General features: G+C 37.5%; 3 protein-coding genes across 3 annotated transcripts; 1 reads left to right on the forward strand and 2 right to left on the reverse strand.

Moving 5' to 3' along the window:
* Nucleotides 1-1,078: 1,078 nt before the first annotated feature.
* Nucleotides 1,079-12,688, reverse strand: LOC135581954 (autophagy-related protein 18a-like). Its single transcript, XM_065175139.1, has 4 exons — nucleotides 11,482-12,688; nucleotides 6,914-7,115; nucleotides 1,656-1,782; nucleotides 1,079-1,412 (listed from the first exon to the last, which is right to left on the reverse strand). Exons 1-4 carry the CDS (start codon nucleotides 12,436-12,438, stop codon nucleotides 1,325-1,327), a joined length of 1,374 nt encoding a protein of 457 aa, XP_065031211.1. The 5' UTR covers nucleotides 12,439-12,688; the 3' UTR covers nucleotides 1,079-1,324.
* Nucleotides 12,689-15,613: 2,925 nt separating this feature from the next.
* LOC103970487 (protein indeterminate-domain 12) lies at nucleotides 15,614-18,040 on the reverse strand. The gene is made up of 3 exons (XM_009384276.3): nucleotides 17,751-18,040; nucleotides 17,035-17,431; nucleotides 15,614-16,535 (listed from the first exon to the last, which is right to left on the reverse strand). The coding sequence occupies exons 1-3, from the start codon at nucleotides 17,926-17,928 to the stop codon at nucleotides 15,866-15,868; spliced, it is 1,245 nt and encodes a 414-aa protein (XP_009382551.2). The 5' UTR covers nucleotides 17,929-18,040; the 3' UTR covers nucleotides 15,614-15,865.
* A 6,979-nt stretch (nucleotides 18,041-25,019) lies between these two features.
* LOC135652528 (nuclear transcription factor Y subunit B-4-like) lies at nucleotides 25,020-26,277 on the forward strand. The gene has a single exon (XM_065173518.1). It carries the CDS (start codon nucleotides 25,616-25,618, stop codon nucleotides 26,114-26,116), a length of 501 nt encoding a protein of 166 aa, XP_065029590.1. The 5' UTR covers nucleotides 25,020-25,615; the 3' UTR covers nucleotides 26,117-26,277.
* The last annotated feature ends 1,195 nt before the right edge of the window (nucleotides 26,278-27,472 follow it).

A 27,472-nucleotide genomic window follows, 5' to 3' on the forward strand; every position in this document is an offset into this window, starting at 1 on the left:
CACTTACTCTTGGCTAGTTGGTGAATCTCTTTTCAGCTGCTTGCTTGTCGATGGGTGAAAGCAACAGGCAAGCTTTCAGAAAAGTGATGCTGCAGCTGGATATGCTCTCCACCTTTTTATTTTCTCTGATCCAAATTGAAGCATGCCTCTTTGTCACGGATTGAAGGCTTTCCTCAGCTTTGATTTATCCTTTCCAAGTTAGTTATATATATATATATATATATATATATATATATATATATATATATATATATATATATATATATATATATATATATATATATATATATATATATATATATATATATATATCATGAAGATTAATTATAGATTATCACTTGTAATTAACTATTTTAATATTTTAATTCATATATTTTTAAATATTATATTGATATCTTTATATTTACAAAAATAAAATATTTAATGAACAAAAACATATTTAATCCTATAAAATTATATTTTTAATCTTATATATAGATATCAATATTTCACTTTCATAAATATAAAAATCTTAATATAACTTTTAAAAGTATAATAATCAAAATACTAAAAAAAATTAATTACAAAGATAATTAACCCTATATAATGATGAAGTCAGATTTTGATCCAAAAAAGTTACGATAAAATCTTTATCAACTAAGTCAACTATCATCTTTAAAAAAAATTATATTAGATAATATTTTAAGACCTCAACCTTTAACATTTGAGTTTGATACACTATAACCTCGTTAATGTTGTAGGTATAAAAGTTATTGAACCACGTTTCCAGCACTTAATTTTTTTTATAAATAAATCCGGCATACCACTATCAAACAAATTTTCATAGATATATAAAAATTATTAAATAAAATTTAGAATAAGAAAAAAATATATATTGTGGTAGTTTTAGAGAATTTACCCTTTATTTAGAAAAAAAAAATTATTTTCTTGTTTTGGTCTAATATATATAGTTCCTTTAAAAAAAATATAAATAAAGAGACTGAAAGAAAAACATAAAAAGTAAAAGCAGCTTTATTATGTGATCGATATGCACCAGTGTGAGCACCCACACAGAAACTCCAGTAACTTTGCAGGCAACTGAAAAAGGAATATTTATGATGATTATGCTGTCCATAAACATTTTAGGTGAAATTTAAATACAGATGTACCGGAGGAACCATAACAAGATCGGCAAATATGCATCATCTTATCATCCGTCATTCACATAAGTTATCTACGAGACACAATTTTACAGGCCAATATCATTATATATACAAATTATTATTGTCCTTTTAACAAGAAAAGAGAAGGAAATTTGCCGTAGAGGCAAAGACAAAACCTGCTACTAAAATGTTTCTGGCTTCAGAAAATTGTAGCATTCCAATTGTGTCATCTCCCCACCGGCCACAGGATCAAATTGGCATCGAAAGAAACTGCAAGCACAACCCAAAGGAACAACATATCAATAACCAAAAACACAAATCGAGAACAAATACAAACCCACTCCGTAGCTCCCTCCCAGGCAATGCTTTTCCTCTCGTTACCATGCAAAAGGTGTACTGAAAACAATCTCCGGAACCCAGCCCTAAGATATGTGTGTGCATATGCATAATTGGTGTACGCATGCATAACACTTCGTGATCCGCAAAGAATACATGAAAAGATGAACTGCATACCTTCCATCCATACCAAGGATGACAGCCGTGTTCTTTTGGTGGCCAAATGCAACAATGTATTGCGAATTCTCGTGCAATCGGAATTGTGCTACTGACCATTCAGAATTGAAATATTTAGGCAGCACACCTAAAACAATGAAATACCTTCATGTTACAATGTATTTCACTAATTTTTGCCAAGCAGAAGAAATCAAATAAGTTTGGCAGAACATCTAAAACCAAATGAGGTTTTTTTTTTTTTTTTTTTTTTTACTTATCGAAAATCTCAAGGGATAACAGCAGTTCCAACAGATTAACATTGACACTAGAAGTCCATTTTGGTACAGATAGATATAACAATTTCTAGCCTGGATAGATCCACAACAGCACCAGATGAGTTACAAGAAACAGTTGGATCAGTGTTGGTACAGATAGATCTTGTCTAATAACTCAGTGTTTGCTGCCTCTACACAAGCGACAATTAAGGAAACCAAAGACTATGAAGCACACAATCTATGGCTGAGCAAGAAACCCAGATTTCAGGAACAAATTTGCAAGAAACAGAAGTTATAAATAACTACTAAGAAGATGCTGTAGTTCTAACAAATCATATAGTAGGCAGTGAGATAGCAAATTTTACCTCAGAGAATTGATAAATTGCTTACAATAATGTTGTTGACCACTGATAATTTGAATTATACTAAATAAAGGGATCTTAGAAAGAAACTGATGAAATTAATTTTTGGGCAAACTTGTGGATAATTTGGAACACAATGCTGATTTTGGGTATGTGAACTTGACAACCAAGAAAAATGAAGAGGTCCACTTGTCAATCCAAGTGTCACAGAAGCAAGATTGGCTAAATAAGACATGGATAGTCACAATTAGGAATCACCCAACGCGAGACCCTTGACACCTCAACTGAACAAAAACTACTAGGTCAAAATGATCTATCTTTACAAGAGCGATCGTGTCATGAATGGTAGCATATAGCATACACCTGGGTTTCCAAATTTTGCTATCATTTGGTAAAATGTCTAATATATCCTGTCAGCATCCACATCCCATTGTTGTTTTATTCCATATGGTTTCTCTTCCATCATTGCCAAATGCTGCTTCTTTCATAGAACAACAAAAAATGCATAAGTCCTAACTATTTGGGGTCAGCTTGCAATGCCTTGGTCCAATCCAGTTCATCATAAATGGTGTAGCTGTTCATTCGATCGCCTATCCTATGAGACATGCATAGCTAAAACTGCTTGCTGCATGCATATAGGAAGCATGTCCAATATGGTATCAGTGGGATTCTCCTACATACATGCAGGGTATTTCCTTGATACAACAAATTTTAAAATAAATATAAAAAAGATTGGATATAAAGCAGCTTGGGGATATTTAGCAGCTACTCCTTTGGGAAACATTATTTTCTTCAAAGTTGATATTATATTGTAAATAAGATGGATGCACAAATAGATAGATTGCTTTATGTTGTTAAAAAAATAAATCAGATTTAACAAAATTAAGACAATGATCTTTATTTATAATAAATTCTTGCTATCTAGTCTATATTCTTAAAGTACTATGTTCTACTTATAATTATTTTCATGATGAAGAAGATACCAACGCTACTTAATTATTTGTTGATATTTAACCAGTATCTGACTACATATTCTAGCACTATATTATAACTGGTCTATCCGTACTGTACGGTAATTTGATGCGTCAGTACATCTGTATGGTGTCATATCAGCATCTCATATCCATGTAATATAATCATTTTTTCCCTCTATTCTCTTTCTATTTATTGCCAATCTCAATGTATGATTCCTTGGGCCACTGAATTAGAGCTATTCTACCAAATGTACAGTGATTTGTCACAGAATCCAATAAGCATGCCAGGTCAAGAAAAGACAGCCAGGATGTTGGTGAAGGCCGAAGGAGTTCTTTTCCAATTAGTCTGTGTTTTTAGTGATCAGCTCACCAATGGCATCCCACCGATTGGTTGGTCTATGCAGAGAAAAAAAGTAGGCACATTTTAGCAATGATTTCATCTATTCTAGTGGATCACAACTATAGCAGCATAAATTTATTCTAGAACAAGAACTGTTGTGATGAAATGGGTAGTTTAAACTTTAAAGTTCAAACTGCTGAAAACTTCTACTACTTGGACTTATAGTAACATGTATTTTTTTACTCAGCATATACTTGATTGAAATTTTCAACACGCAGACACGATAGGTAACTGTAAAAGAAAGCAACAAAATTCAATCACACTAATGGTACAGTCACCTAAGAAGAATCATAAAAGGAATTGGTATTATGCTGCAGCCAGATACATACATAAGTTTGTACTTTGTAATACTTCTTTGTTCACAGCCAGTTCTTCCAGAAAGATTCTTTAAAACCTCACATTTATACTAGTTGATCATACTGGTTTCACATGGTTTAATTTTCTGCCAAACAAGAAACAAATGATTCTTAATAATTCACATGTTTTTTTTGCTAATCACTATGTTGATCTTATCAGCGATTTCAATAGGCGCTCAGGCGCTCGCCTAGGCACTCGGGCGAGGCGAGGCGAGGCCCTAGCGTCTCACTTCAAAGAGGGGCGTGCCTAGGTGCTCGCCCGAGCCCAGGCGTCGGGCACTTCGGGCGAGCGCCCGGGTCAAACCAGGCGATCGAACCAGTGTTTTACGTTTGGTTCGGTCTCCGGTGCTTCAGTTGGTTCGATTGAATAAACTAAAACAACGATATCAGCCTCCCAACATCCCTCTCGCGACTTCCCCAACCCTAACCCTACTTACGATTCTGTCGCTGCCTCTCTCCGCTATCGTTGCCTGTCTTTGTTGTCGTTGCTCTCCGTTGCCGCTGTTGCTGTCGTTGCTACCGTTGTCACTATCGCCGCTCTTGCTACCACTACTGCTTCTCTCAGTCAGCAACCTCAGTCTTACTCTTACACCGCTGTCGCTGCTCGCTGCTACTGTTATCGTTGCCGCTGCCACTACCGCTGCTGTCGCTACTTGCTACTATCGTCGATCCCGCTCCTGTTGCCAATTGCCGCTACTGTTACTCTTACTCCCTCTACTCACATCGACTCGATAGTATACTGTTAACAGTATATTAACAGTATACTGTTAACCGTATACTAGTAACGATATTTTTTTATTTATTAGATTAATAATATATTATTTTGATTTTAATACTGCTAATTTTTATTTATTTAAAATTATTGTTATTGTTTTGAATTTTGAGATTTTTTATTAATGTGATATTGTGATTCTGTAAGATTTTTTAATTTAATATCATATTTTTATTTAAATAATTATATTTATTAATTAATTTATATATTTTTATATTTTAGCGCATCGTTTCGCTCAGGCAAGCACCTAGCGCTTCGGGCGTTTTTGCACCTTGGCGCCTTTTGGTGCCTAGCGCTTTTTAAATCACTGGATCTTATCACTTTTACAGGGTCAATGTAACATGGTAATAAGGAAATTTGGCTCAGATAGATGAGCAGCTTCAACTATTTTAGTTCATCGTCAATTGTTATCCTACCTCTCTTTTATTGTAGTAGTTTGAGATTTACAAGGCCACTAGTAGTGTGAGATCTGCAAGCCCACCTTTCAGACATGAAAAGCAGGGAAATGAAGTATATTCATATGAGAACCCTTTAAACTCCCCTCTCCCCATCACACACATTTACTTCAAATTACCATCCACTACTTGTGTCTTCTAAGAAGCTAGGAGGAAAATATTCTATAGAAAATTCAACTTCAGTAGAAGCTTTCCAAAATTTCCATGGAATGAGAAAGTTGGAAGCCTCTACCATGGATAAAGATCATTCTCAATATGTGGAGATAGTGCTCGACATTCACAACAGTGATGTTAATGGGCACTTGCCTAGGTGCTCGAGCGAGGTGAGGTGAGGCCCAAGCACCTCATTACAACCGTGGAGAGGCGCTTGGGCTTGGGTGTCACCTAGGCAAGTACCTGAGCTTGGGCACCCTGTGCTCACTTCGATCATCCCTAGTGCAAGTCAATTAATCCCAAGCTCATCGAACTCAGCCAAACTCCCTTGCTCCTATTCGTCGCTTTTGCATTTTGTTGATGTAGCCTCGATGTTGATTGTTGATTCTCGATAGTTAATTGCTGGATAATCATTGTTAGCCTATTGGATTGTCGCTGCAGTTTTAGGATCCTAAATCATGGCAACCATAGGTAGTACCTTTATTTTAATAGTTAAACTTATGTAATTTGATGTTTTACATAAGTTATGTAAAATGGAATAAAATTCATGTAATGATTGTCTTTATCTTTAATTATATTTTTAATAATTTTTTACATTGGTGAGCGTCTTGCTTCTCTCAGGCATGCATCTAATGCCTAGTCGTTTTGGAATTTTAGTGCCTTTGACAACACTGATTCAAAGGCATCATTTTTTATATGGCAAGATATATTCATCTCCTTCTTAATGTGGTTGGTCGATTGGCAAAAACATGTGGCTGGTCAATTACTGAACCTTCACAAGCCTTGGAAGGCCATAAACTGCTTGCTGCAGTGTTCTGCAACAGCTAGGCACTAGCAGCTAGAATGTGCCTAGATTAACTAATAAATCATAGGCAAGTTCATAAAAAAAAACTGAAGATAACAAAAAAAAGCACAATTCACGATGACATCTTAAATACTCGCAAGTTCATCCATCCAAGGATTTCAATTTCAAGTACCAGATCTATATCAGTCCTAGCCCAAATTGGTACAGGTCCAAGCCATACCGGCATACTATGTCGGTACGCTGGTATGTACCCAGTTTTAAAAAAATAAAAAATCAGAAAAATAAATAAAGTTAATGTTGGTACAAGATTTGTACCAAGAAGTATGCTTAGACTAAGTTTATCTTGGTCTTTGTGCCAATAGACTGTCGAACCAATAAGTACTGTTCATATCTAGCTGAACTTGTTAGTATTGCCAACCCAGTATCTATCCCTACCATAGGATTATCCACCACTTTCTAGTAATGCGACATAACTCTTCAATGCGCTTCTATTCTTTTCGTTTGTTATGAATTGCAATTAGAAAGCCACCTGTATGAGAATGACTTTTTCAAATCTAAGGAAAACCTAAAGAAGCACCTATTCCATTAAGAAACATGGAACTATTCATGATAAAAGGAGCTGTCAACCACCAGGAGAATAATTTGTTTCTTGGATAATAGGATAATTTATGGTTAATGTGATATGAAACACCAAGTACATGCAATTCTCCAAGTAAATGAAGCTCACCTTTGATGAAAGAAAGATGTGAACTCGCAGTTGGCACATTTGGATCTGATGCAGGGCGAGGCTTGTCATTCGCAGTCAACCCCAAATTAACCTTGAGGTTGAATACATGGACAGTACCCTTGTCACTAGAGACTGCTAGCCATTGCATGTCAGCAGAGAAGGCCAAGCTATATATCTCTGCTCTATCAGCACCTCTTCTAACCTATTTCATCAAGTGTTAATAACATTCAAAAAACAGTAAATTAGAAAATAGTGCCCAAGTAAATCTGATAAGCATGAATGATGTAAGCAGCTAAAGAATAAGTAAAATGAATACATGGACAAGGGCTCAGTTCAAATAAAATGAAAATCTTATTATGGTTTTCTGGGACAAGGGCTCAGTAAGTCGCATGCTACATTTTGCTGTCCTGGGTCAATCACTAAGTTCAAATTTGCTAAAACTCAATCCAAAAAAGAGTTTAGTTATGGTCAAAATGGTAGTGTGGTCCATCACAACGACAGCTAAAATTGCAACAAAATCACTAAACCACTTAATTAAACATAAACTTCTAGAGCCTCCTAAGGAATTTGCATTCCTATGCTATGACCATCAATCAGATGGGCTGAAAGCATATTGCGATGATAACTCACAATGCTGCCAAGGGAACTAAGCAAGACACAGACACAAAATCCTCTAAATAACTAAGCAGATCCCAACCATTCATGAGAACTACCTAGTAACGTAGGATGAGTTATGTTGATACCTATATGATGCACAACAAAAGCATGAAGAGTAAGGAAAATACTGTTTCTAGGACATGAGTGTACAACAACATGAGTGTAATGAAATAAAAAAAGAAAATATCACATAATATAAAAGAAAATTTTTGATAAGTATCAGACTCAACTGGCTTAGAAGTTAACTGCTATGACCATGTAAACAAATGGGCTGAAAAAACATAGTGATGATAACTCGCGATGCTGCGTAGGGAATTAAGCAACCCATAGACACAAAAAACCTCTAAATGACTAAGCAGCTCCCAACCATTCATGAGAACCACCTAGTGATGTAGGATGAGTGCTCTTGATACCCATATGATGCAGAAAAAAAGAATGAAGAGTAAGGAAAATATTTTTTTCAGGATGAGTATAATGGAATAAAAAAAGAAAATAGCAGATCAAATAAAAGGAAATTTTTGATTAAGTACTAGACTCACCTGGCTTAGAGGTTAACTCTCCTGGATAAGTTCTCACACATCCGCATGTCTAGTATGTGAATGATGACACCATAAAAAATAAGTACCTAACTAGGTTTGGCTTTAGGAATAACTCATATGGATGCAGCCTTACATCAATATACATAATGTGGCAAAGAGCGAAAAATAAGTACCTAACTAGGTTTGGTTTTCAGGACATCATTTTGTCCATTTCTGTAGATTACCAAATACAAGAGCGAAAAAAGAAGGAAACGAAATTAAGAAACATGCAATCAAGAAAAACTACATCCAATAAATCAAGCCTAATCAATTAAAATTTGTTATTCACTTGGCTCTTTAAAAATACTTGATTGATATAGATTTCCTTCTTTATAGATTCTTCAATCAAGCTTCAACTTCATTGTAGGGATATAGTATTCAATCAAGCCCAATTAGACTTCTTCCATTTTTTTTTTAAATGACTTGACAATGTTTCTCTTTGAAAATTACAGGTAGTAAAGTGAACAAATAAAAGATTTTGTCATTTACAACTTATGATATTTGTAAATCCTCCCTAAACTAACAAATTCAGTCAATATAAAAATAAAACATAAAATTCCCACATCATCTAGCAAAATAAAGTGGTTCATTTAGAATATATATATATGTATGTATATATATATATATATGTATATATATATATATATATATATATATATATATATGTATGTATATATATATATATGTATATATATATGGAAGTCCAATAAAATCTTAAACTACTCAATATCATCATTTTTTAGACCAAACATACAGCTACGCAAACAAAAGAAAAGCAATCCGGCCACAATTATGATTAATAGCAATATGATATGCCAGTATACTTTTATTTTAACTAAGCAATATTATGAAATTGCTTGAGTAGGCAGTCTAGAAAAAAATGGAACCAAATGTTCATCTCTCTTCTTAAAGTAAGTATTTACAATTATAAAATCATACAAAGTTGCAAAATCCAAAATTATACCACCATCTTGATTTCTTTCCCGATAACCAAAGCCCATATGCATCTTTTTATATTCACCATATATATTTCCTGCATGTTCATTCAAATCTCGTCCAATAATAAGTTTCTCGATCATAAGTATTCCTTGAATGATATCATATAAGTTTTTTCAAAATTCTCTTTTGGTTTGATCATCTAATCCGACTTAAGGGACAAAAGCACTAATGACATTCAAAACATTTTGTCCTCTGACAAATTTTAGAACTATAATTCTATCTCCAAATCTCTTTACATCTATGACATTGTTCTTAAAATATTTATCAACAACAATTCCTACACTATTGCTGTATTTAACTTTTCTGGCAAACCAAACTTTAAATCCAATATTATCAATCTCTCTAGATTTTTCCCCTACTCACTTTATCTCTTGTGAGCAAATAATATTTTTTCTTCCTTTAATTATAGTGTATACCAATTATAATCTCTTTCCTGAAAGTGTTCCAATATTCCAAGTTGCTAACCTAATCCTTTGGTTTTGGATTAACTTCTTTATTCTCATTGGTCCAAAGCAATCCTTGTCTACTTGGCACCACATCTGTGTGTTGATGTGATGGGCAACTTCCGGACGAGCTCCTAGCTCACCGTTTGTAATTTGAGACACTTAGGTGATGAAGGTGCCTCGCGTCACCTCCGGGTGACGACCTAACTCGAAATCGATTAATATCCATGTTCATGAAATCTGACATAGTTTTATGTTGGGTATTAGTGATCTAATGGCCAACGAAACCCTCCACCTTTTTCATCAAGCTTTAAAGTACCAATTAACCAAATTCCAATGCAATGCATCAAATGTATAATGTTTAGAAATGATAGTGTTCTTTTTTAGCTACATAAAATCATACCTTCCCATAGCTCTAGCTAGTGAAGTGATTATGCAATTTTTTGATCTTTTGTTAGGACAGAAAATAAAAAGACAAAAGATCTAGAGAGAAGTGCTTTTCATGCTGGTGTTCGAGATTTTATGAAGCAATATTAACACCCAATTAAGGATCTTCTTTGCTAAAAGTGATGATCTTAAGACAAAAAGGAAATTAAAAATTCATGATGTATGTGCTTTTCATATACTTGTAGACCTTACATGGTTAAGAAATATGCATTTTAGTGGAAGTAGATACTCTAGATACTAGTGTAATAAACTATTCATTATTTGATGCTTCTTTAATTCTTTTCATGATTTGAAGAGTTATTTTCTTGGTTGAAAAACATTGACATTGTGGAAAGAAGCATCAATTTGCAACAGTTAATTTGCAAGATCTAATATATTTCATCAGTTCAATTAGATAGAATGCATTTTCAGAATCATGTAGAAGGAACCATAAGCGCTACTAAAAGAAGTAACACATAAATGCTAGATATTGGAATTATTGGCTTAAAAAAAGGCAATGGCTAAACTGGTTGCCTAAATCACATTATTTAAGAAACCTAGTACTCTTATGAGTATTTAAACATGAAAGAATAACAAAAAAGTATTCATTTCTTTTATCCATATTATACTCTTAAAGATCTATGCTGCATGAAGTACCCATAACTAACTTGTACTTGAGATAATTAATGATAAAACTACAGCAGCGTAATACAAAAAAAAGAAACATGGTTTATGAAGGCCAAGAGCAGAAATCCACATCAAGAGTGTAGAAGCTCATTACTAGTCTTCAACAAGGAGCATACATATTTGAGGTAGGCAAATTTCCAAATTCAAATAGGTAATATAGTGGTATAAGATGTTAACATATTCAAAAGGATGACAACATAGTTTCTAGAAAATCAAGTTTTCTTTAACCATTAGGTAGACTGCTCTAAGAAGTTTGTTGATAACACATACAACCATGTGGATCAGTGAGCTTTTATTTTCACCTTCATCAAAGCAAAGGAAAAGCGTGACTACCCTTAAATTCTTATTGTAATAAGGAGCAACAAGGTGGCAGCTTAGTATTCTCAATACCATGATTCTTGAAAATAATACCTCCAGATATTCCTATTTGGATCAATCTCAATTTAATGAATTAAAATTTGCAGGTTGTATACTGTTTCTTCATTAGAACTAAAGCTACCAGACAATTAGTTCAGAGTAAACTTCAAAGTTCAGCACATCTAACTACAATCAAGATGACCTTTTAGGTTTTGATTATGTTAGCACTCGAAAAAAACCATTTCAGTATGGAGCAACTGTTTTCTATAAAAAGCTGACAGGTTTATATTCCAAAACTACTAATTGATTGTTTTTTATTCTTGACAAAATAGACAAAGATAGTGATGGCATACCATATGATATTAGACAACAAAAGAGAAGATTCACATTCATGAGGAAATAATCCAATGCAATGTCTAACCTCTTGAAGGAGTGTCCCATCAACTGTGCTAAATATCCTAACAAGTGTGCCTTTGGTGCTTGCAGTGGCGATCAGGCGCCCATCCTGTGACAGCGCGAAGCAAGCAATCCTTGAATCGTGTGCCATGATAAACTTTGTCCGCCTTGCCCCATAGTGCTCCACCCTAACCTGCCCCTTCTGACCACCGGGGCAGACAAGAACCAGCGAACCCTGCTGTTGTGAAACAGCACATAAGCCCTTGGGATTCGGCACCGTCTCAATCTGATGCACCAACTTCAGGTCCGCGAAATTGTACACGAAAATCTTGTGGTCAAGCACCACAATGATCCTGTCCCTGCGAAGGCGAACGGCGCGGACCTCTGACCGGAACGACAGCTCCCCAATGCACCGGCTCTGGTGATCGTCCCAGATCATGACCTTATTAGGCGGGTAGTACGGGTTACTCCCGCCACCGACGAGCGCGAGGATGTTGCATCGGAACAGCATCTCGACGACGCCGATGCCTCCACCGTCGAAGTCCCGACGGAAGATCTCGCGAAAGGGGTCACAGTTGTAGATCCGGAAGCCCCTGTCGGTGCCAGCGGCAAAGCAGCCGTGGTCCTGGTTGAAGGAGAGGTGCAGAAGCGACGGCGCCACCGCGTTGGCCACCACCTTCGGCGGCGACGACGAGGACGGAGCGGGGAGGAGCGATGTCGGCGGCGGCGGCGGCGGCGGAGGAGGGGCTGCCGTGGAAGCCGACTCGACGGACGAGGGGAGATTGACGGCGGGCGCAACTTCGCTACACGATTCGGGGGCGTCGAGCTCCTCCTCGCCGGGACCGATCGAAGAGGGCTGGGAATCATCCATGGGAGAAGAGACGGGGGACGGATCAGGGTCAGGGCTGGTGTTCACCCATGTGAAAGGAGGAGGAGGAGGAGGATAAGAAGAAGAGGAGGGAGGAATCGAGAGGGCAGCCATGGATGAGACGAGAGACGAGAGACGACGCGATAGGTAGGTAAATCTTAGTATCGAAGGGGCAAAATCGACCGCTCAGGAATAAAAAGTATGCGGGCAAAAGAGGAACGGAGGCGGCGAGGAGGCCACCGCGTCGAGGGTTCGCCGTAAAAGAGACACGGAACGGCAACGAAATTACGGTTATGCCCCAGGGGCTGTGCTCTATTACGAGAGAGCCTGAACGAAGGAGGGGGTTTCGGGAGAGACAGAGCAGCGCATTCTTTTCTTGGAGTGAGAAAGGGTGTACCTCGTAACATTAACCCACCTACCAAATTTGGGTTACGACTTATTTTTCTTGTTCCTTTCTGCGTCATGATTAAGGGATTTATTTATGGGAGATATTTCTAGAACATATTCGTATTTTAGATTTTTTTTCATCGAATTTTTTATTTTTTATTTTTAATAGTAATTTTAATTTAAAAAAGACTTAAATTGTCCCTCAATTTTTTTTTCTTCGAATGTTAAATCTATAATTTTGACCATAAAAAGTATTATAAATAATTTAAATAGATTTATCATTTCAATCAAACTAATTACTGTTGAATCTCGGATTTTGATAATGAAGTAAATTATAAATTATTTGATCTAATTTATATGTTGAAAAAAGTATGCAAGATTAACTACAATGGCAGTAAGACATAAAACAGGTGTTATGTCAGAGTCAAGATCGATATCTCTTTGGGAGTTCGAGAGTTTGACGGAAATCCGAACGTTCGTTGGAAGTTCGGTAGGAACCAACCAAGAAGTCTAGGAGCTTGCCATAGAAGCTCATTGGAACTCGCTAAAAAGATCGTTGTAAAGTCCAAGAGTTTATTGGGAGTCTGTCAGAACATTGCCAAGAGTTCGTCAGATGTTCGCTGGAAGTACGTCCGAAACTCATCAGAAGAGCAATTGACGCACCGGAACAAGAAACACTGTAAATTGTGTCTTAATTATCATAGTTAGAGCATAAATTAAGCTAGGATTGGGAGGTAATCCCACTAACTTAATTATAGACAAACTGGGCTCTATGGCTGAATTGGACTGAATTGAGCACCCAATTTAACCCTTGAAAATATGATCGGCCAATGCCCCTGGATTTCAATCAAACTAATTACAAGTCTAAAAATACTAGTATTATAGTAGTCTATGAACAATGACTCACTTATAATATTTTTAATAATATTTATAGTATTTTTAATATATTAATAAAATATTATAAATACTATCAAAAAATATTATAAGCAAACCAAATGAAAATATCATAACAGTTAAAAACTGATAAAAAATGAGAAAAATATTTGATAGAAATATTTTTAGGGAAATTTTATGTATTTTTAAATTAATGGTATCGTTTGAAAGGTACCTTTTGGAAAATATCTAAAAATATGAATATTTTCTAGAAAAAATCATCCTTTTATTTATTTATTTCAAGAAGTCTCAAATTTAAGGTAGTTAATGGGTGAATTATTAGCATATATAATCAATATCAAAATCATCCTGTTAAAATTTTTATCAACTAATCTAATCAATATCTTAAAAAATTTAATAATTATTTAAGTTAATATTAGCATATATAATCAATAGTTAATATTAGTTTGTTTGAGTTAAAGAAGTATATAAACAAGTTTTTGGGTTGTGGAGACTAATTACTTAATAAGATTAGTAAAACTAGTTGAAATTATGTGGAGTTTTGGCACTTAGGATTATTTTTTATAGCATTAGATTTTGGGGGTTTTTTTTTTTTTAGTTTACATAAGAGTTGTTTGTTTCTTATATCTGTAAATTTTTATATTTGAAGTGTTTGAGGATTGGGATAGTAAGTATTTGAGAATATTAGTAGTACCAAATAGAGGTTTTAAAGTTACTTTGGGATAAAGTGATCCCTATTGTCTTTAGTTTATTTAATGATGGTGGTGGTGCAAATGGAAGTGGGTGTCAAAGATTGTTGCTCCATTATTATAAAGAGTAAAGTGTTATTTTGCATTTCCTTGGGGTATTCCTTTTGTTTGCAATTAAATCATTGTCTCACCCATATAAAGACCATAAAAGGTGTCCTTGTCATGTGGATAATTTAATTTTTTTGGGGGGCCACTGAGATGTCATTTTCTCATAAATGAAATTTCACATATGTTGAATTATTTTCAAAAGGATATGTGATGTTTGGCTCAATCATGAAGTCATTGGGTCCTTTTTTTTTTCCCTTTTATCAACAATGTGAAGCACTATGTTTATGTTTTCTTAAAAGGAAATATTATATTAAGTTAACCTCGGCTAAAATAATAGATGTAGAAAAAACCATGAATTCATGATTTTTCTATTTGATAAAAGAAGGATAATCAATCTTTTTGTCTTAGGAAATTATGAACATGAAATAATAATTTATGATCCAAGCTCAATGCTAGCTCTAATCTCAGAAATATTTTCTGTCTTATATGTTGAAAGCTTGAATAAGAGATTATTGTACAAAATTATAATATGTTATTATTATAAAAAAAAATTAATGCTAGAATTATTAAAATTAAATAATAACAGATCAAATTTATGGTGTGTACTTCGTTTTTAGATTAAAAAATATAATGATTTTGATCTACAAGGAGAGTCAGACTCGTCTTTTCCTCTCTTCCTATTTTTTACAGGATTACTATGATCGATGAATTAAATAGAAGGAGAGATGATAGAAGATTTATAATCTATAAGAAGATTCTATCTATGCACGAGAACGATAAATAATTAAGAGAGGTATTCTCATCAATCATATCATAATTATATTTTTTTATTAGTTGATAATCATCATTAAAATCTAATCAAATCTATAATATATTTTATCAAATTAGATAGAATCATATAATCTTACAACCCAATGTGTTTTTATTTTTTATTTTTTTCTACTAAGGACCTAAAGGGATAACTCAAATTTGTATGAGGTGAGAGGTTCAACACTGATAGCTCAATCATTTGTAATTACAATGCAATGTGTTTATTTGTTGGGGGGATGCACGCAACTTTCATTTGTAGAACACCACTAGTTAGAGAAGGACTAAGCAAAGCTTTGCATGATGGCATCCTACTATTCCTTCCTTCACGTAGATTCCACTCAGCTGGTGGCAATAATCAAATAGAAACTGTATACTTTTTTATAAAGAAAAAAAAGAAGATAAATAAAAATAATGTTTCTTTTTTCCTCTTAACTTCAGTGCTTTCAGAAGAGAAGTTTGATTACTACTAAAGTGAACGGATCCAAAGTTAAATCGAAAATTTGATTTCTGATTTTTTTGGATCTTTCAAACCGAGAGAGCAGCCACTTTACTACTATGCTACTTCATGTCTACCATCTCATGGCCGAGAAGAGAAGCCTGCTTGCATGGCAAGAAGGAAGAGGGATGATACATGACACTGTCTCTCTAATAGATCAATCCTCCGCTCGACTGCCTCCGTGCCCCATCAGCTGCTGCAGTGGATGCAGACTCTCTATCCTCTCGCCATGACCAACTCCTCCAAACTGCTGCTGCTGCTGCTGCAGCTGGAGCCTCCTCTCTCCCCGGACTCCTAGGAAGTCCACGGTGTGCTTCAGGGATCCATCAGCATCCCAGAACTGATCGCCCGATCCGGCGCCGCCAACTCCAACCATCTGATACGACAGCTCGTGGGCCTTAAATGGGATGCATGGCCTCGTGCCGGTGGCACTGTCCGGCCCGGTCATCACGGAACCAAGACCACCGTTCTGCATCATGCCATGGGCGATGCCGCCGCCGCCACCGACCTGCTCCGCCTCCTGCAGCAGCGCCGTCGCGGACACGTGAGCCATGGGCCTGGACATCTGGGCCCCTATCAGCCCATCGAAGCCCATCGGGCTTCTCACGTTCGAGGTGGAAGGAGGGTTCAACAAGCAAGATAGCGTGCCGCCGGCCATGTAAGCCGGCATGAGGTGGTCGGTGTCGGTGAGCTGAACGGGCATCGTGAGACCGGGGACATGCCCCTGCAAGCTCGAAGCCATGGTGGCCATCAGAGGCTGGCTAAGCTTGTGGTTCTCTTGAGCCAATGCATCGCAGAAGGCTCGGTGGGTGACGAAGCTGTCTCTCCTGTCAACGTGCATTGTGAGCATGAAAAGAATGAAATCAATCTCAGCGTCCAAACAAAAAAATAATATACCAAACTTGATGACAAGGTTACGTGTTTCATTCAGCACGCCAAGTAATTAAGGCAGCGGGGAAGACTTTGCTGCCTACGTGGGGAGACAAGGAGGCGGCGGTCTTCTTTTTCTACCAAAACCTATACCGAAGGTTTGAACTTGCACAGGGAACCCTATCCATGTTAGGTCAAACTTTTGAGCTCACACGTAGCTCAAGAATAAACTGGAAGACTTTTCCCACCACTTGTGGGAAGCAGGAAGCAGGAAATCGAACCACCAGGGACGATCTTTCTGACCACGACCATTTTTATGCTGCTACAGTAACCTTAGGAAACAGTAGACATATTATTCCGTATGCCAGATTTAGTCGGTCAGTAAGTTTCATTCTTCGTGCGGACCTTTGATGTTCTTCTAAATGTATTGAGAGAGAGGGAGGAAGAAATGCAAACCTAGAGAAGATGGTACCACAGTCACATTTGTACTCTCTGCTACCACAGGTCTTGGAGTGAGCCTTCCAGTCCGACTGCACCGCGTACTTCTTGGAGCACTTGTCGCACTTCCACTTCTTCTCGCCGTGCTTGCGGCAGTAGTGCTTCTTGACGCCGGTGAGATCACCGAGAGCGCGGGTGGGGTGGTGATGCACGCATGTGGGCTCAGGGCAGACGTACACCCTCTTCCTCGTCTCCGCGCTGCTCCGCTGCCTCAGCTTCCATGGAAGGTTGTGGCCTCGGCGGTGCAGCTGCAGGTTCTGGTCCCGCTGAAACCCCTTGTGGCAGATCTCGCACACGAATCGGTTCGTCGCCATCAGCGTCGTCGGCGAGAGCGCGATCACCTCAGCGTTCGGGTCTAGGAATGACGAGCACAAGATATCCAGTGAGGAACTCAACAATTGCCTGTGTAATCCATAATTCTGACTGCTATGCTCGGATCTATCGATGCGATGAGAAACTTATAAGGGATGGGCATGAATACTGTTGAAGTACAGCTATGTAAATATTAGTGCGAGAAATAGAGTCTTGCAAGCTGTTGGATATGAAGCCATTGATTATTCTCATACTCTGTCCTCAATAATTCTCAAGAGCAGCTCAAATAAGAGTCTGCCACGACCAATAATTGACCCTATGACCAACCCCAAGAAACAACAAGGAGAGATCTTGCTCATCACCTGGAGTTCCCGGAAGGCTGCGTTTCTTCTTCACAGGCAGCAGCTGCGAAGCAGCGATATCGATGTTCGCCGCGGTGGCCGGTGAACCATAGAAGAGACGGCGTTGCTTATGGACCTCATATTCTCCTGTGTTGGTCCCAGATGAGAAGCTTCCTCCATCACCTGTGATGTTTGACATGGCTAACTATGCTCTCCCTCTTCTTGCACTTGGAATCAGTACAACTCTTCCTCTCTCTCTCTCTCTCTGGTAGCTTTTTCCTCCTTTTTGTTGGTGATGAAGCCCAGGAAGAAGAGCTTATGATATGGGTTTCTTTTATGGCAAGAGGGGAGGTGTATCTGGATGACATTAAAGAATGCATTGGTTGTCCTTTAGTCAGAATGGTAATTTACTTCACTTGGTTTAGGGATCAGAGCAAAGACAAACTCCATTCCCTGAAATATATATATGTACATATATATATATATATATATATATATATATATATATATATATATTCTAGTGAATATCTATAGAAAGAGGAGATGCAATTGCTTTTCATTAGTTCAAAATTAATGCTTCAGATTTGATGTTTTCTTCACTTAAACTTGAACATCAGAGAGTTAAGGACTTGTTTGCAGAATAAAAACATCTCCTTTGTCAGTCTTACACATCAGAGACCAGCAGATGATTCCACAGAGAAGAACCCAAGTCCTCAAAGCATAGCAGGGACAGGATTAAGCTAAAACTCAAATTGTGCACCTCATAGTTTCTACCAGTCCAAACTACTGAGCTTCCAGAGTCAAATAAGTATTGCTCTCTGTCACTGCTTTTAATCTCCTTGTCAACACATTCTGCTGTTGCTTCTCTCATGAATGACCCTGTTCCAATTTCAGAACCATGATTGCAATTCATATGCCAGAGCTCACAAGCATGACCATGCATCATTGTTGTTTAGACAATGTTGAGCAAGAACATGATACATGTTGTAAGTGATGGTTGCTTTTACAAAAGCATGTCCTTATCAAGAAGGGCAGCATGGTCAGCATGTGCACATCATGTTGAAAATATGAGATAGAAGGGTATGAAACTAATACGAATCGAATAAATTGGACAGTCATCGAATGACTTTTTCCTCTGCACTTTGTGTCTTTCTGATAGTCTTTCTAAGGAAATGTGTCAATGTCATATGATACTGTTCCATGAAAAACATGCGAAGATCCCATTCCTCATTGCCAGTCTTATCTTCCCAAAGGCAATCAGATACAGATCAAACTGTAGAAACAGTACAAAAGCTGAGAATTTAGTATCTGATATGAAGATTTCCTTGGTTAGCTTTAATATCTAATGTAGATTTAGTCTCTCATTCATTCCCCTTTGAGCTGTCCAAGCCAGCAATTAGTAATTAAACCTATAGCGAATTAAATTGCAGTAGCCATTCGTGAACTCTAAACTTCTGTTTGATTACAGTCATAAAATCTGCATGTTGGAGGGAGATGTCGGCTATATTGGATACACAACTTGGCCTCTAATTTAAAGTGCTAATGGCTATTGGACAGGAAAGGCATAGCACTTTTCAAAGATGATGATAACTACTGCTTCCAAGTAACAAAGCTTCATAATCTTATCAATCAACTGCTAATTAACTTGGAAGATAACTTGGATAGATCAGAAATGATTTAGGAGTAGATGAGAGCCATATCAAATTCACCAACAAGAAAACAGCAGGTTGGATAGAGCAGAAAACAGCACACTAATAGCAGTACTCCATAGAAATATGTCAGTGTCCTAATCCTCCCTGTTTGTATCAACTAAACTTCGATAAAAACTAAAAGATGAATATATAAAATAAGGTGGTTGTCTTCTTCTTCTTCTTCTTCATTTATGTATAATCCTGCATTGGCAAAAACCTCGTACACTAAATTATTTTAATTTTACCACCGACGAAGAGCCAACGAAGAAGAGCCGCGGAAAGAGGCCGGTTGTAGTTGAATTAATTTGGTAATTCTCAAATGAAAAATCACATGATACTCGAGAAGGAAAAAAAATTCAGTAGATGACAACAGGACAGCAAAGAAATTTTTTTGGAATCATTCATTGATCTATGTTGCAATGAGTTTTGTCAGGTTGATGCTGATGTCTTCAAAGGTACATCTTTGTTAATCTTATTCTGACAGAGATGTTCCACGTAGATTACTACCAACCGAATTAAAGAATGGCCAAATAGTCATAATTTCAGAAAATTAAAGTTGAGAGAGAGAGAGAAAGAGTCTAAATTCAAGAAAGATGGTGACTGCTAAGCATATCCTCTACATATGACAATGAAGGAACCATACTCTTTTCCTTGACATCAATTCTTTATATGTCATGAGATGCTTGCTATAAGAAGGTACAAATATACATAATTTGCAAAGGCTGTTCCTTTCAGACCTCACCCTCAGCATGTCTCAGGAAACAGTCATTTGTTATGGGTTCCTAACACCACTGCAGTCCAGAGTTGAGTACAGAATTCTCTCAAGCTCTCCACAGGCAAAGAATGATAGGTGAAGGATTTGGTGCTGTGATGCAAGAATGTTTACTGATCAGATGGCTTGAAGAGTTCTCTCATGATGGATGTCTTATTACTGCTTCTCAAATGTTTCCACCACCATAAAACAGCATTGCAGAAACAATAAAGAGATCATGAAGTCTAAAGGAGAGGAAAGATTTGAGGACCACATCAGATTCTGCTGCAGTTTGAAGTCCATCTACATCTCATCTGCCCTATTACTAAATCTAACCAAGCAATTTGACCTTTTGAGTAGAGAATTGCCAAACCCTGGCAAAGTAGAGCAAGGAGTGTCTCCCTAGATAGGTAGACCAAGCACTCTATGTAGCCTCTACATGTTAGGATAGAGGAAAGAAGATATGAGCAAAGAGAATGATGTGTGAAGAAGTCATTCTGACCTCTATCTGTATCTTCACTAATGCTACCACAGAGTTTTGATCTTCCAAACCAAGTGTCCAAGATCTGCATCTTGATTCTTAAATGCGTTCCAGGATCTCCGGCGCAGGATCTTCATGAACTCCTGTTCTCCACATGACTCCTAGTCTCCTATTGATAAGACATCAAATCATTGCAAGTTTCCTATGTGCATTTAGTATTGTTATGTATCATGATAAAAAAATATTGCAGAAAGAGATTTGGGGTGAGGATTTAAAGCAAAAGCTTGTTAGTGAGTGAGGAATCTTAGTTGCAGTTGTTGCTGCTGCAAAGAAGTGTTTGAAGTGATTCAAGTGACTGCAGTAGAAATCAAATCACTCCTATATTTTTCATGAATCTCTAAACTATCATCCTACAAAATCTTTGGATGTTAATATCCATATAATATATGAAAAATATAATATCCACATGCTGGATGATGGTGTGTGCAGCTGAGATATAATATGTATGAAATCTAGGCAAAGCATAAATAACTTCAAATAGTTTGTGACTTGTTCTCACTCATACTTAATGTGAAAATGGAAAATATACTTTTATGAAATGTAGAAATATTGTGATTTTATAAAATATTTTTAAAGCCTAAAAAGTTGACAATATATTAATCCCAGCAACAAAAAAAAAAAGGTTGAGTAGGCAAAAAATAGATCTAATCACAGCAAAATTCATGGATAACTGGAAAAAGATAAAGGAAAAAGCTCTTGTAGTATGATAGAGAAATAATAATGCCAATTATATTAGATGGCATATTTGAAAAATTAGAGGGGATTTTTTATTTTTTTTTGAGAATTCTAATCATTTTTGTTTCAGTTGTGCTTATGTTTGAGTTTATTAACATTACATATGACTTCCATCTTATTTTGGTTGCCTGATTTGATGAACGCAGCATATATATCTAAATCATTTGCAATGATGAGATCGAGACTTTGATCTTCTGGTCTTCTTGATAGGAAACTTGCTCAAATCTATCTCTCTCGGAATTGGAAATTTGGGTTTCCATCAAAACTAGAAAAAATCTTAATGATTCATGAACAAGTTTTGCTGGGAGGAAATACAACAAAGACTTTGGAGATTAGGAATGACAATGAATAATAGGGTATTCAAGCACCAATTCGGCTAATTAATCTGGTACTCCAATGCATCACAAATTGGAATCGGATGCCTATTGTTCTACCTTTATCCATCCCAATTTTGATTATAGACTATAAGTAAATCGTGTAGGATAATTTGTTTTTCATCCACTTTAGTACCAAGTGTTTATGTGAAAGACTGGGTTGTTGTACTCTAAGGAGAGAGCTCCATGGATGATGGGCAATAGAAGATACTGTGGTGACAGAAAGCTGGGCCTTGTCCTTGTGCTTAGCTATGGATAGGCAGAAGCCTCATCTTCAAGGTATTAAGAAAGGCATCCTGAAACTTACAGAGCACTGACTTCTCCTTGCTGGTGGCAGAGGCCTGCTTTGGTTCAGTTCAAAGTAAATGCAGCTGCAGCCATTTCTGCCAAACCAGTGTTGTGTCTTGAGAGTTTTCATCAGTGATAATCACAATAAGATTATATATATATATATATATATATATATATATATATAGAGTTCAGTATTGAGTTCTGAGGAGTCTTGTAATAATGATAATAAGATTCTTTTTGAGAGTTCAAGAGTGATAAAAATCCAATCATTATAAAGATTTATATCTCTTTCTTATTTTTATTATTACTTATTTAGATATTTATTTATCTTGATTTATTATTATTATTATTATATTTTAATTTCTACAAAATAGTGAATTGTAAGGATATCCTACTCATAGATAGTATTGAGGTTAGGAGTGACAATGATAGAATATTCCTAACTTTCACTTTGTTTGTTTCTAGATAGGACTATATGTCAATTACCTAAATTTCGCTTAAACCCGAATTTAGTGTCAAGTTTTCTACTAAAATCCATCCAAAACTCAATCGATAGTTACCCCTAATTAAAGAAACTCAACTTGATATTGTCATCTAGAAACAAAAATAATCATCTGAGTAAACACCCTTATCTACAAAGAAATAAAGATCATCTACTGTCATCTTCTCTTTCTCTTTCTTTCTTTTTGTTCTTTGCTCGAACTCAAACCTGACCTGATATGGTAGCAGTGCAGCATGAGCTATTGAGCTTCAAGAAAGGTATGCTGTGGTTGCAAGAGAAGCTACTCTATCCACTCAAACTAAAGCAACTATACATGGAGTTTCAGCAAAGTAAGGAGGCAGAAGAGGCAATTTATTGTGGTGGAACATAAAATAATTGAAGTCAAACAGTGCAAAAATATCCAACTTTGATTCAACTTGTCTCTTCACCAAGACAAACTCCTGTCAAGCCTAATCATAGCCAGCAAAATTTGGCCCTTCCACGATCCAATTGTTGTTTCTGAGACATCACACAGCTTGCCTGTGAAAAAAGGATTCAGCTTCTAGATCTCAAGTGGAATCTATTGAGCACTCAAAAGACTCCAATTCCACTCATGTCTGTGTGCTCATTCAAATAACAAAAGATTGGACATGTGATGTGAGGACTCAAAAGCAGATGTAAGTATAAAGAAACTGACCTTGAGAACCCAATATGTGTGTCTTTATTGGGAATTTTCAACTTGCTTTGTGTCGATCATTGAGACACAGCAAATAGAGGCTTTCCATGCATGTGGCTAATTGAACTCCAGTTCCAGTGATTGGCTAGCTTCTCCGCATTGGCAAGTGTCACCTTGCAGTTTGCCGGAGACGCTGGCTCCGCAACCGAGGAATGTGAATTAACTATGAAGTTTCATTAGTGACCATGTCCATATCTCCTTGGTGGAGAATAGTCACACTCGAGCATGTGAAGAGGGCATTGTTGAAACCCACCAAGAACATTAAAGATGATGGATGTCATTACAGCAAGTTGTTGAATAAGATATGAACGTATTCCTCCCAACCATATACTCTTAAGTGGATTTCTGACATGTTTGACAGAAGATAATACGTGTAAGCAATAATAAGGTTTGTGGAATTTTTGTTCTGGAGAATCTTAGTTTGGATGTCTGTTTCTCATAGAAAGGACAAGTCTGATATGAGAACATTTACAATGATAAGTTGTTCTTAGATCTTCATTCCAGGATACATCAACATTGTCAAATTGCTCAAAATCATTTATATGGAAGTCCTTTAAGAATCTTAAAGCACTAAGAACAGATCATTTCCATTGCAAATATGCATATATAGTCAGTCATCAATTTAGATGGAGGTTTTGATGAAAGAGTGAGCATATGAGTGTGTAGACATAAATGTAAAGCAACTACAATACCAAAAACACATGTCACTGCCAATGAGAAGTATGTAATGATCATAAGACAATTCTTTGTTTGCCCTTCAAAAGAGTGAGGATCCTTCAGGTCCATGTGGATGAACAGTAGTGAGTTTGGAATGAGGAAAGACAGACAAACAACTTAATGATTTAGGCAGTAGATGGTTTAACTGCTGCAAAGTTTCTCTTGTTCCAATGTCACTTTTAGAAATTATCTAGAAATCATGGTGACTGCCAAGTCTTTGTAGCACCAAAAAAGAAACACAATGTGGCATTTTTTTTCCTCAAAAAAAAAAAAAAGGGTCAGCTTAATGACAGAGAGAAACCCTTCCTATAAGTTTGAGTGAATGCAGCAATTTTTTCTTGTGTAAGCCATCTTAATGGAAAATTAAGGTATTCTACTTTTCATGGCACTGTATACTTCAAAAATATGAATTAATATGTTTTCCATGAATTCCTCAGCAGTTTTATTATATGAGTTATGTGGTCCATCTGTGGTGTCTCAGCTCAGTACATGGGGGTAATTGTTGATCTTGATTGGCTCCAGTTTTGGGCAAATGGAAGCTCTGATGCTAGGAAATTTGTGATGACAGATTCGACTTCTGTATCCTAAAATGTAATCTGATATCAGAAAAGCAAAGGCTGATCTACAAGTGGATATCCAACACATGTGATGCATGAGGGACTCATGAAATGGACAACTGGGGACAAACTTGGATCTTGCAGCAAAGTTGGTCGCTTTCTTGCGCAAGAATAACACAGAATGTGTCATCAAGAAACATTCATGAAAGGGACATTAACCTACCACTCCCACACATAAGATAGCAATCATAAACCCCATCACCATCTGTGGGTGGTTTGACTCAACTTTGGTGCCTCTCCTTTTTTAAGGTCTCCATGTCCATATCCTTGTGACCTTCTTCTTCACGCTCTCTGCGGGATCATGGTGGTGGTGGTGGTGGTGGCTGTTGCGGACAAGGAGATGGGTTCTGGAGGCATGCAAGCTAGAGAAAACATATGATGATCAGTTCATGAGGAGTTGAGACTGCAGGTTGAAGAATCTCTCTGGGGAGTTTGGAGTTACAGCAGCCACAAGCACACGTGACAGATCGGTGCAGTACAATTATCAAAGCTTTGAGTGAATCAAAGATGAGGGTGGGGAAGGTAGGGGACCATTCTGGCCTTTCATGATAAAGCTTGGTGGGGTTGAATCCATTGGCTATGCATCCACCATTGCCTGCAGAGTAAGGACAGCAATTTGGGCAATGGCATGTGAGAGGCTCCTTCATGTGTCTTCACCAAAACCCAAGGATGCAGGAAGACCTCACCGAGCCACGAAATGAGTCTCTGAGAACTCCCCTGGTCGGCCATGGTACTGCTGAACTCACTGTGTGTGACACCCAACATTAATCGAGGGCTGTGTAAGGGCATGTTCCTACCGAGAAGACAACACGAGTACTGGGCTTATCTCAAGAAGACTTTTCCTACATACGTATGCTCATACGTACATGTGGATTTCAACCTATATGGGAGAGAGAGTGCGCAAAGTCTTAGATTCCATAGGACGGTTTGAGCAAGTTTGACTACTGTGGACATGGCTGATAACCTGGGAAGCAGCATGGAGTCAGATGGCCATCATAACTACGCTGGCGCGGCTTCAGGCGACGGCGGAGTGAAGGAGCAAGACCGGCTGCTGCCCATCGCCAACGTGGGGAGGATCATGAAGCAGATCCTGCCCCAGAACGCCAAGATCTCCAAGGAGGCCAAGGAGACGATGCAGGAGTGCGTGTCGGAGTTCATTAGCTTCGTCACCGGCGAGGCCTCCGACAAGTGCCACAAGGAGAAGCGCAAGACCGTGAACGGCGACGACATCTGCTGGGCACTCAACACGTTGGGGTTCGACGACTATGTCGAGCCCATGAAAAGGTACTTGCAGAAGTACCGCGAGATGGAAGGTGATCGAGCTGCCGGTGGTGGCGGCCACAGCACCAAGGCAAGCAGCAGCTCCGATGCTCGAGATCAACCCTCCGCCGGTGCTCACTTCATGTTTGACCCCTCGGAAAGGAGTAAACCTTCTGCATCAAGGGGTTTCTAAGATTATCTTGTGTGCCTTGCTCTGGTACAACCTCATTTACCTTGCGTGCTTGTTTTGCTTGCATCAACTGTTGGCTATAAACTTCTGTACCTTCTTGATTCGTGATATTTGATATTGGAACACATTTTCTTGAGACAAGGCAGCAATCGCTTCGATCCTTACAGTTGTCTCCTACTACATTTTCTCTAAAAGTATTCATTCATCTCAAGTGCCTGCAATGCATGGATGATGCTCACAGTTGAGAGAAACTTAATCCTACTGGTGATATCTGAATCTAGAGTTTAAACTGCCAAAAATATTTTCTTTGAGAACTTCAAATATAACCAACCAAGTCACTGTTTGATATTTAGGCTCTTTAATTGACTTTGTCCTCTTTGGATTCCTGGTCAATCTATGCACCCCCTAAATCCAGCATAAGATCATTGTCATGCTTGTATTAAGGTGACAGAAGCACCATCTACTAATCGATCTTGGAGTAGTCTGGTCTTTCTTATCTTTTTCTTTTCTTGAACAAAGTGTAAAAGCAAAGACTGGGGTACCACAGTTGTGTCTTGCAGCTTAAGCAGCAGCATTCGAGCACACGAAACCCTGTGATGCAGTGCTTCCAACTTTATGGGTGTGCTTGGTGCTCCCCATGGTGTTGCACTGGCTTTCATGTTTCTTCGAGTTCCAGCCAGAAAACAACACGGACATCCTCCGTCTCAAGGTTAATTCCTATGCTTCATAGCAAGAAATTTCGACTGAGCTACTAGTTTTGTGGAGAACTGCATAAGATTATGATTTGTCCCTCCATAAGAATCAGTTTTGTGAAGAACAATGGTCACTGCGTGCAATGGATCTTAAACTAAAGCTGCTTTAGGATCGATTTACGTCGTAATGGCGTCGTACTGGTCAGCAGGTGCCACTATGGTTTTGTCTCAAGCTTTCTCTTGAATGATCTGAAAGCATCAGTACATCATCATGCTGTGCCAAATTCATTTCATAACTATGCTGCATCGAAACATATGTATTTGGAAGATGTCTCGAGCTGCATGATATTTGACATGGGTTTATTAATTTGTCCTCCCTCCATTGAAGGCAATTAACTTCTGGATGAAACAAAAAGTATGCTGTGACAGAATACTGGTTGGGAGCTACAGTTTCTTCTAATTTGCATGAAGAATGTGCAAGTGAATCTACACATTTGAAGTGAGAAAGAGAGGTCTTGGATCTAAAATCACTAGGAACTTATTAGTTGAAGTTGGATATGGATGATTTGCATGATCCCCCAATTGTAGTTCAAAATTTTGATTATATGTTTTGGTGTACATTCAGAGAATCTTTAGTCATATCTGATGTATTTGGCAATGCTTTGTA

Source organism: Musa acuminata, chromosome BXJ3-11 (genome assembly GCF_036884655.1).
Source record: "Musa acuminata AAA Group cultivar baxijiao chromosome BXJ3-11, Cavendish_Baxijiao_AAA, whole genome shotgun sequence".
Taxonomy (NCBI): domain Eukaryota; kingdom Viridiplantae; phylum Streptophyta; class Magnoliopsida; order Zingiberales; family Musaceae; genus Musa; species Musa acuminata.

What these genes read in the sequence shown, in the direction of transcription:
- LOC135581954 (XM_065175139.1), bottom strand. Translation starts at nt 12,438, where the DNA reads ATGGCTGCCCTCTCGATTCCTCCCTCCTCTTCTTCTTATCCTCCTCCT. An exon ending in ATGGGACACTCCTTCAAGAG is followed by an intron (nt 7,116 to 11,481) that starts GTTAGACATTGC and finishes TTGATGAAATAG; the next exon opens with GTTAGAAGAGGTGCTGATAG. An exon ending in ATCCTTGGTATGGATGGAAG is followed by an intron (nt 1,413 to 1,655) that starts GTATGCAGTTCA and finishes TTGTGCTTGCAG; the next exon opens with TTTCTTTCGATGCCAATTTG.
- LOC103970487 (XM_009384276.3), bottom strand. Translation starts at nt 17,928, where the DNA reads ATGTCAAACATCACAGGTGATGGAGGAAGCTTCTCATCTGGGACCAAC. An exon ending in CAGCCTTCCGGGAACTCCAG is followed by an intron (nt 17,432 to 17,750) that starts GTGATGAGCAAG and finishes CGTCATTCCTAG; the next exon opens with ACCCGAACGCTGAGGTGATC. An exon ending in TGTGGTACCATCTTCTCTAG is followed by an intron (nt 16,536 to 17,034) that starts GTTTGCATTTCT and finishes GCACGTTGACAG; the next exon opens with GAGAGACAGCTTCGTCACCC.
- LOC135652528 (XM_065173518.1), top strand. Translation starts at nt 25,616, where the DNA reads ATGGCTGATAACCTGGGAAGCAGCATGGAGTCAGATGGCCATCATAAC.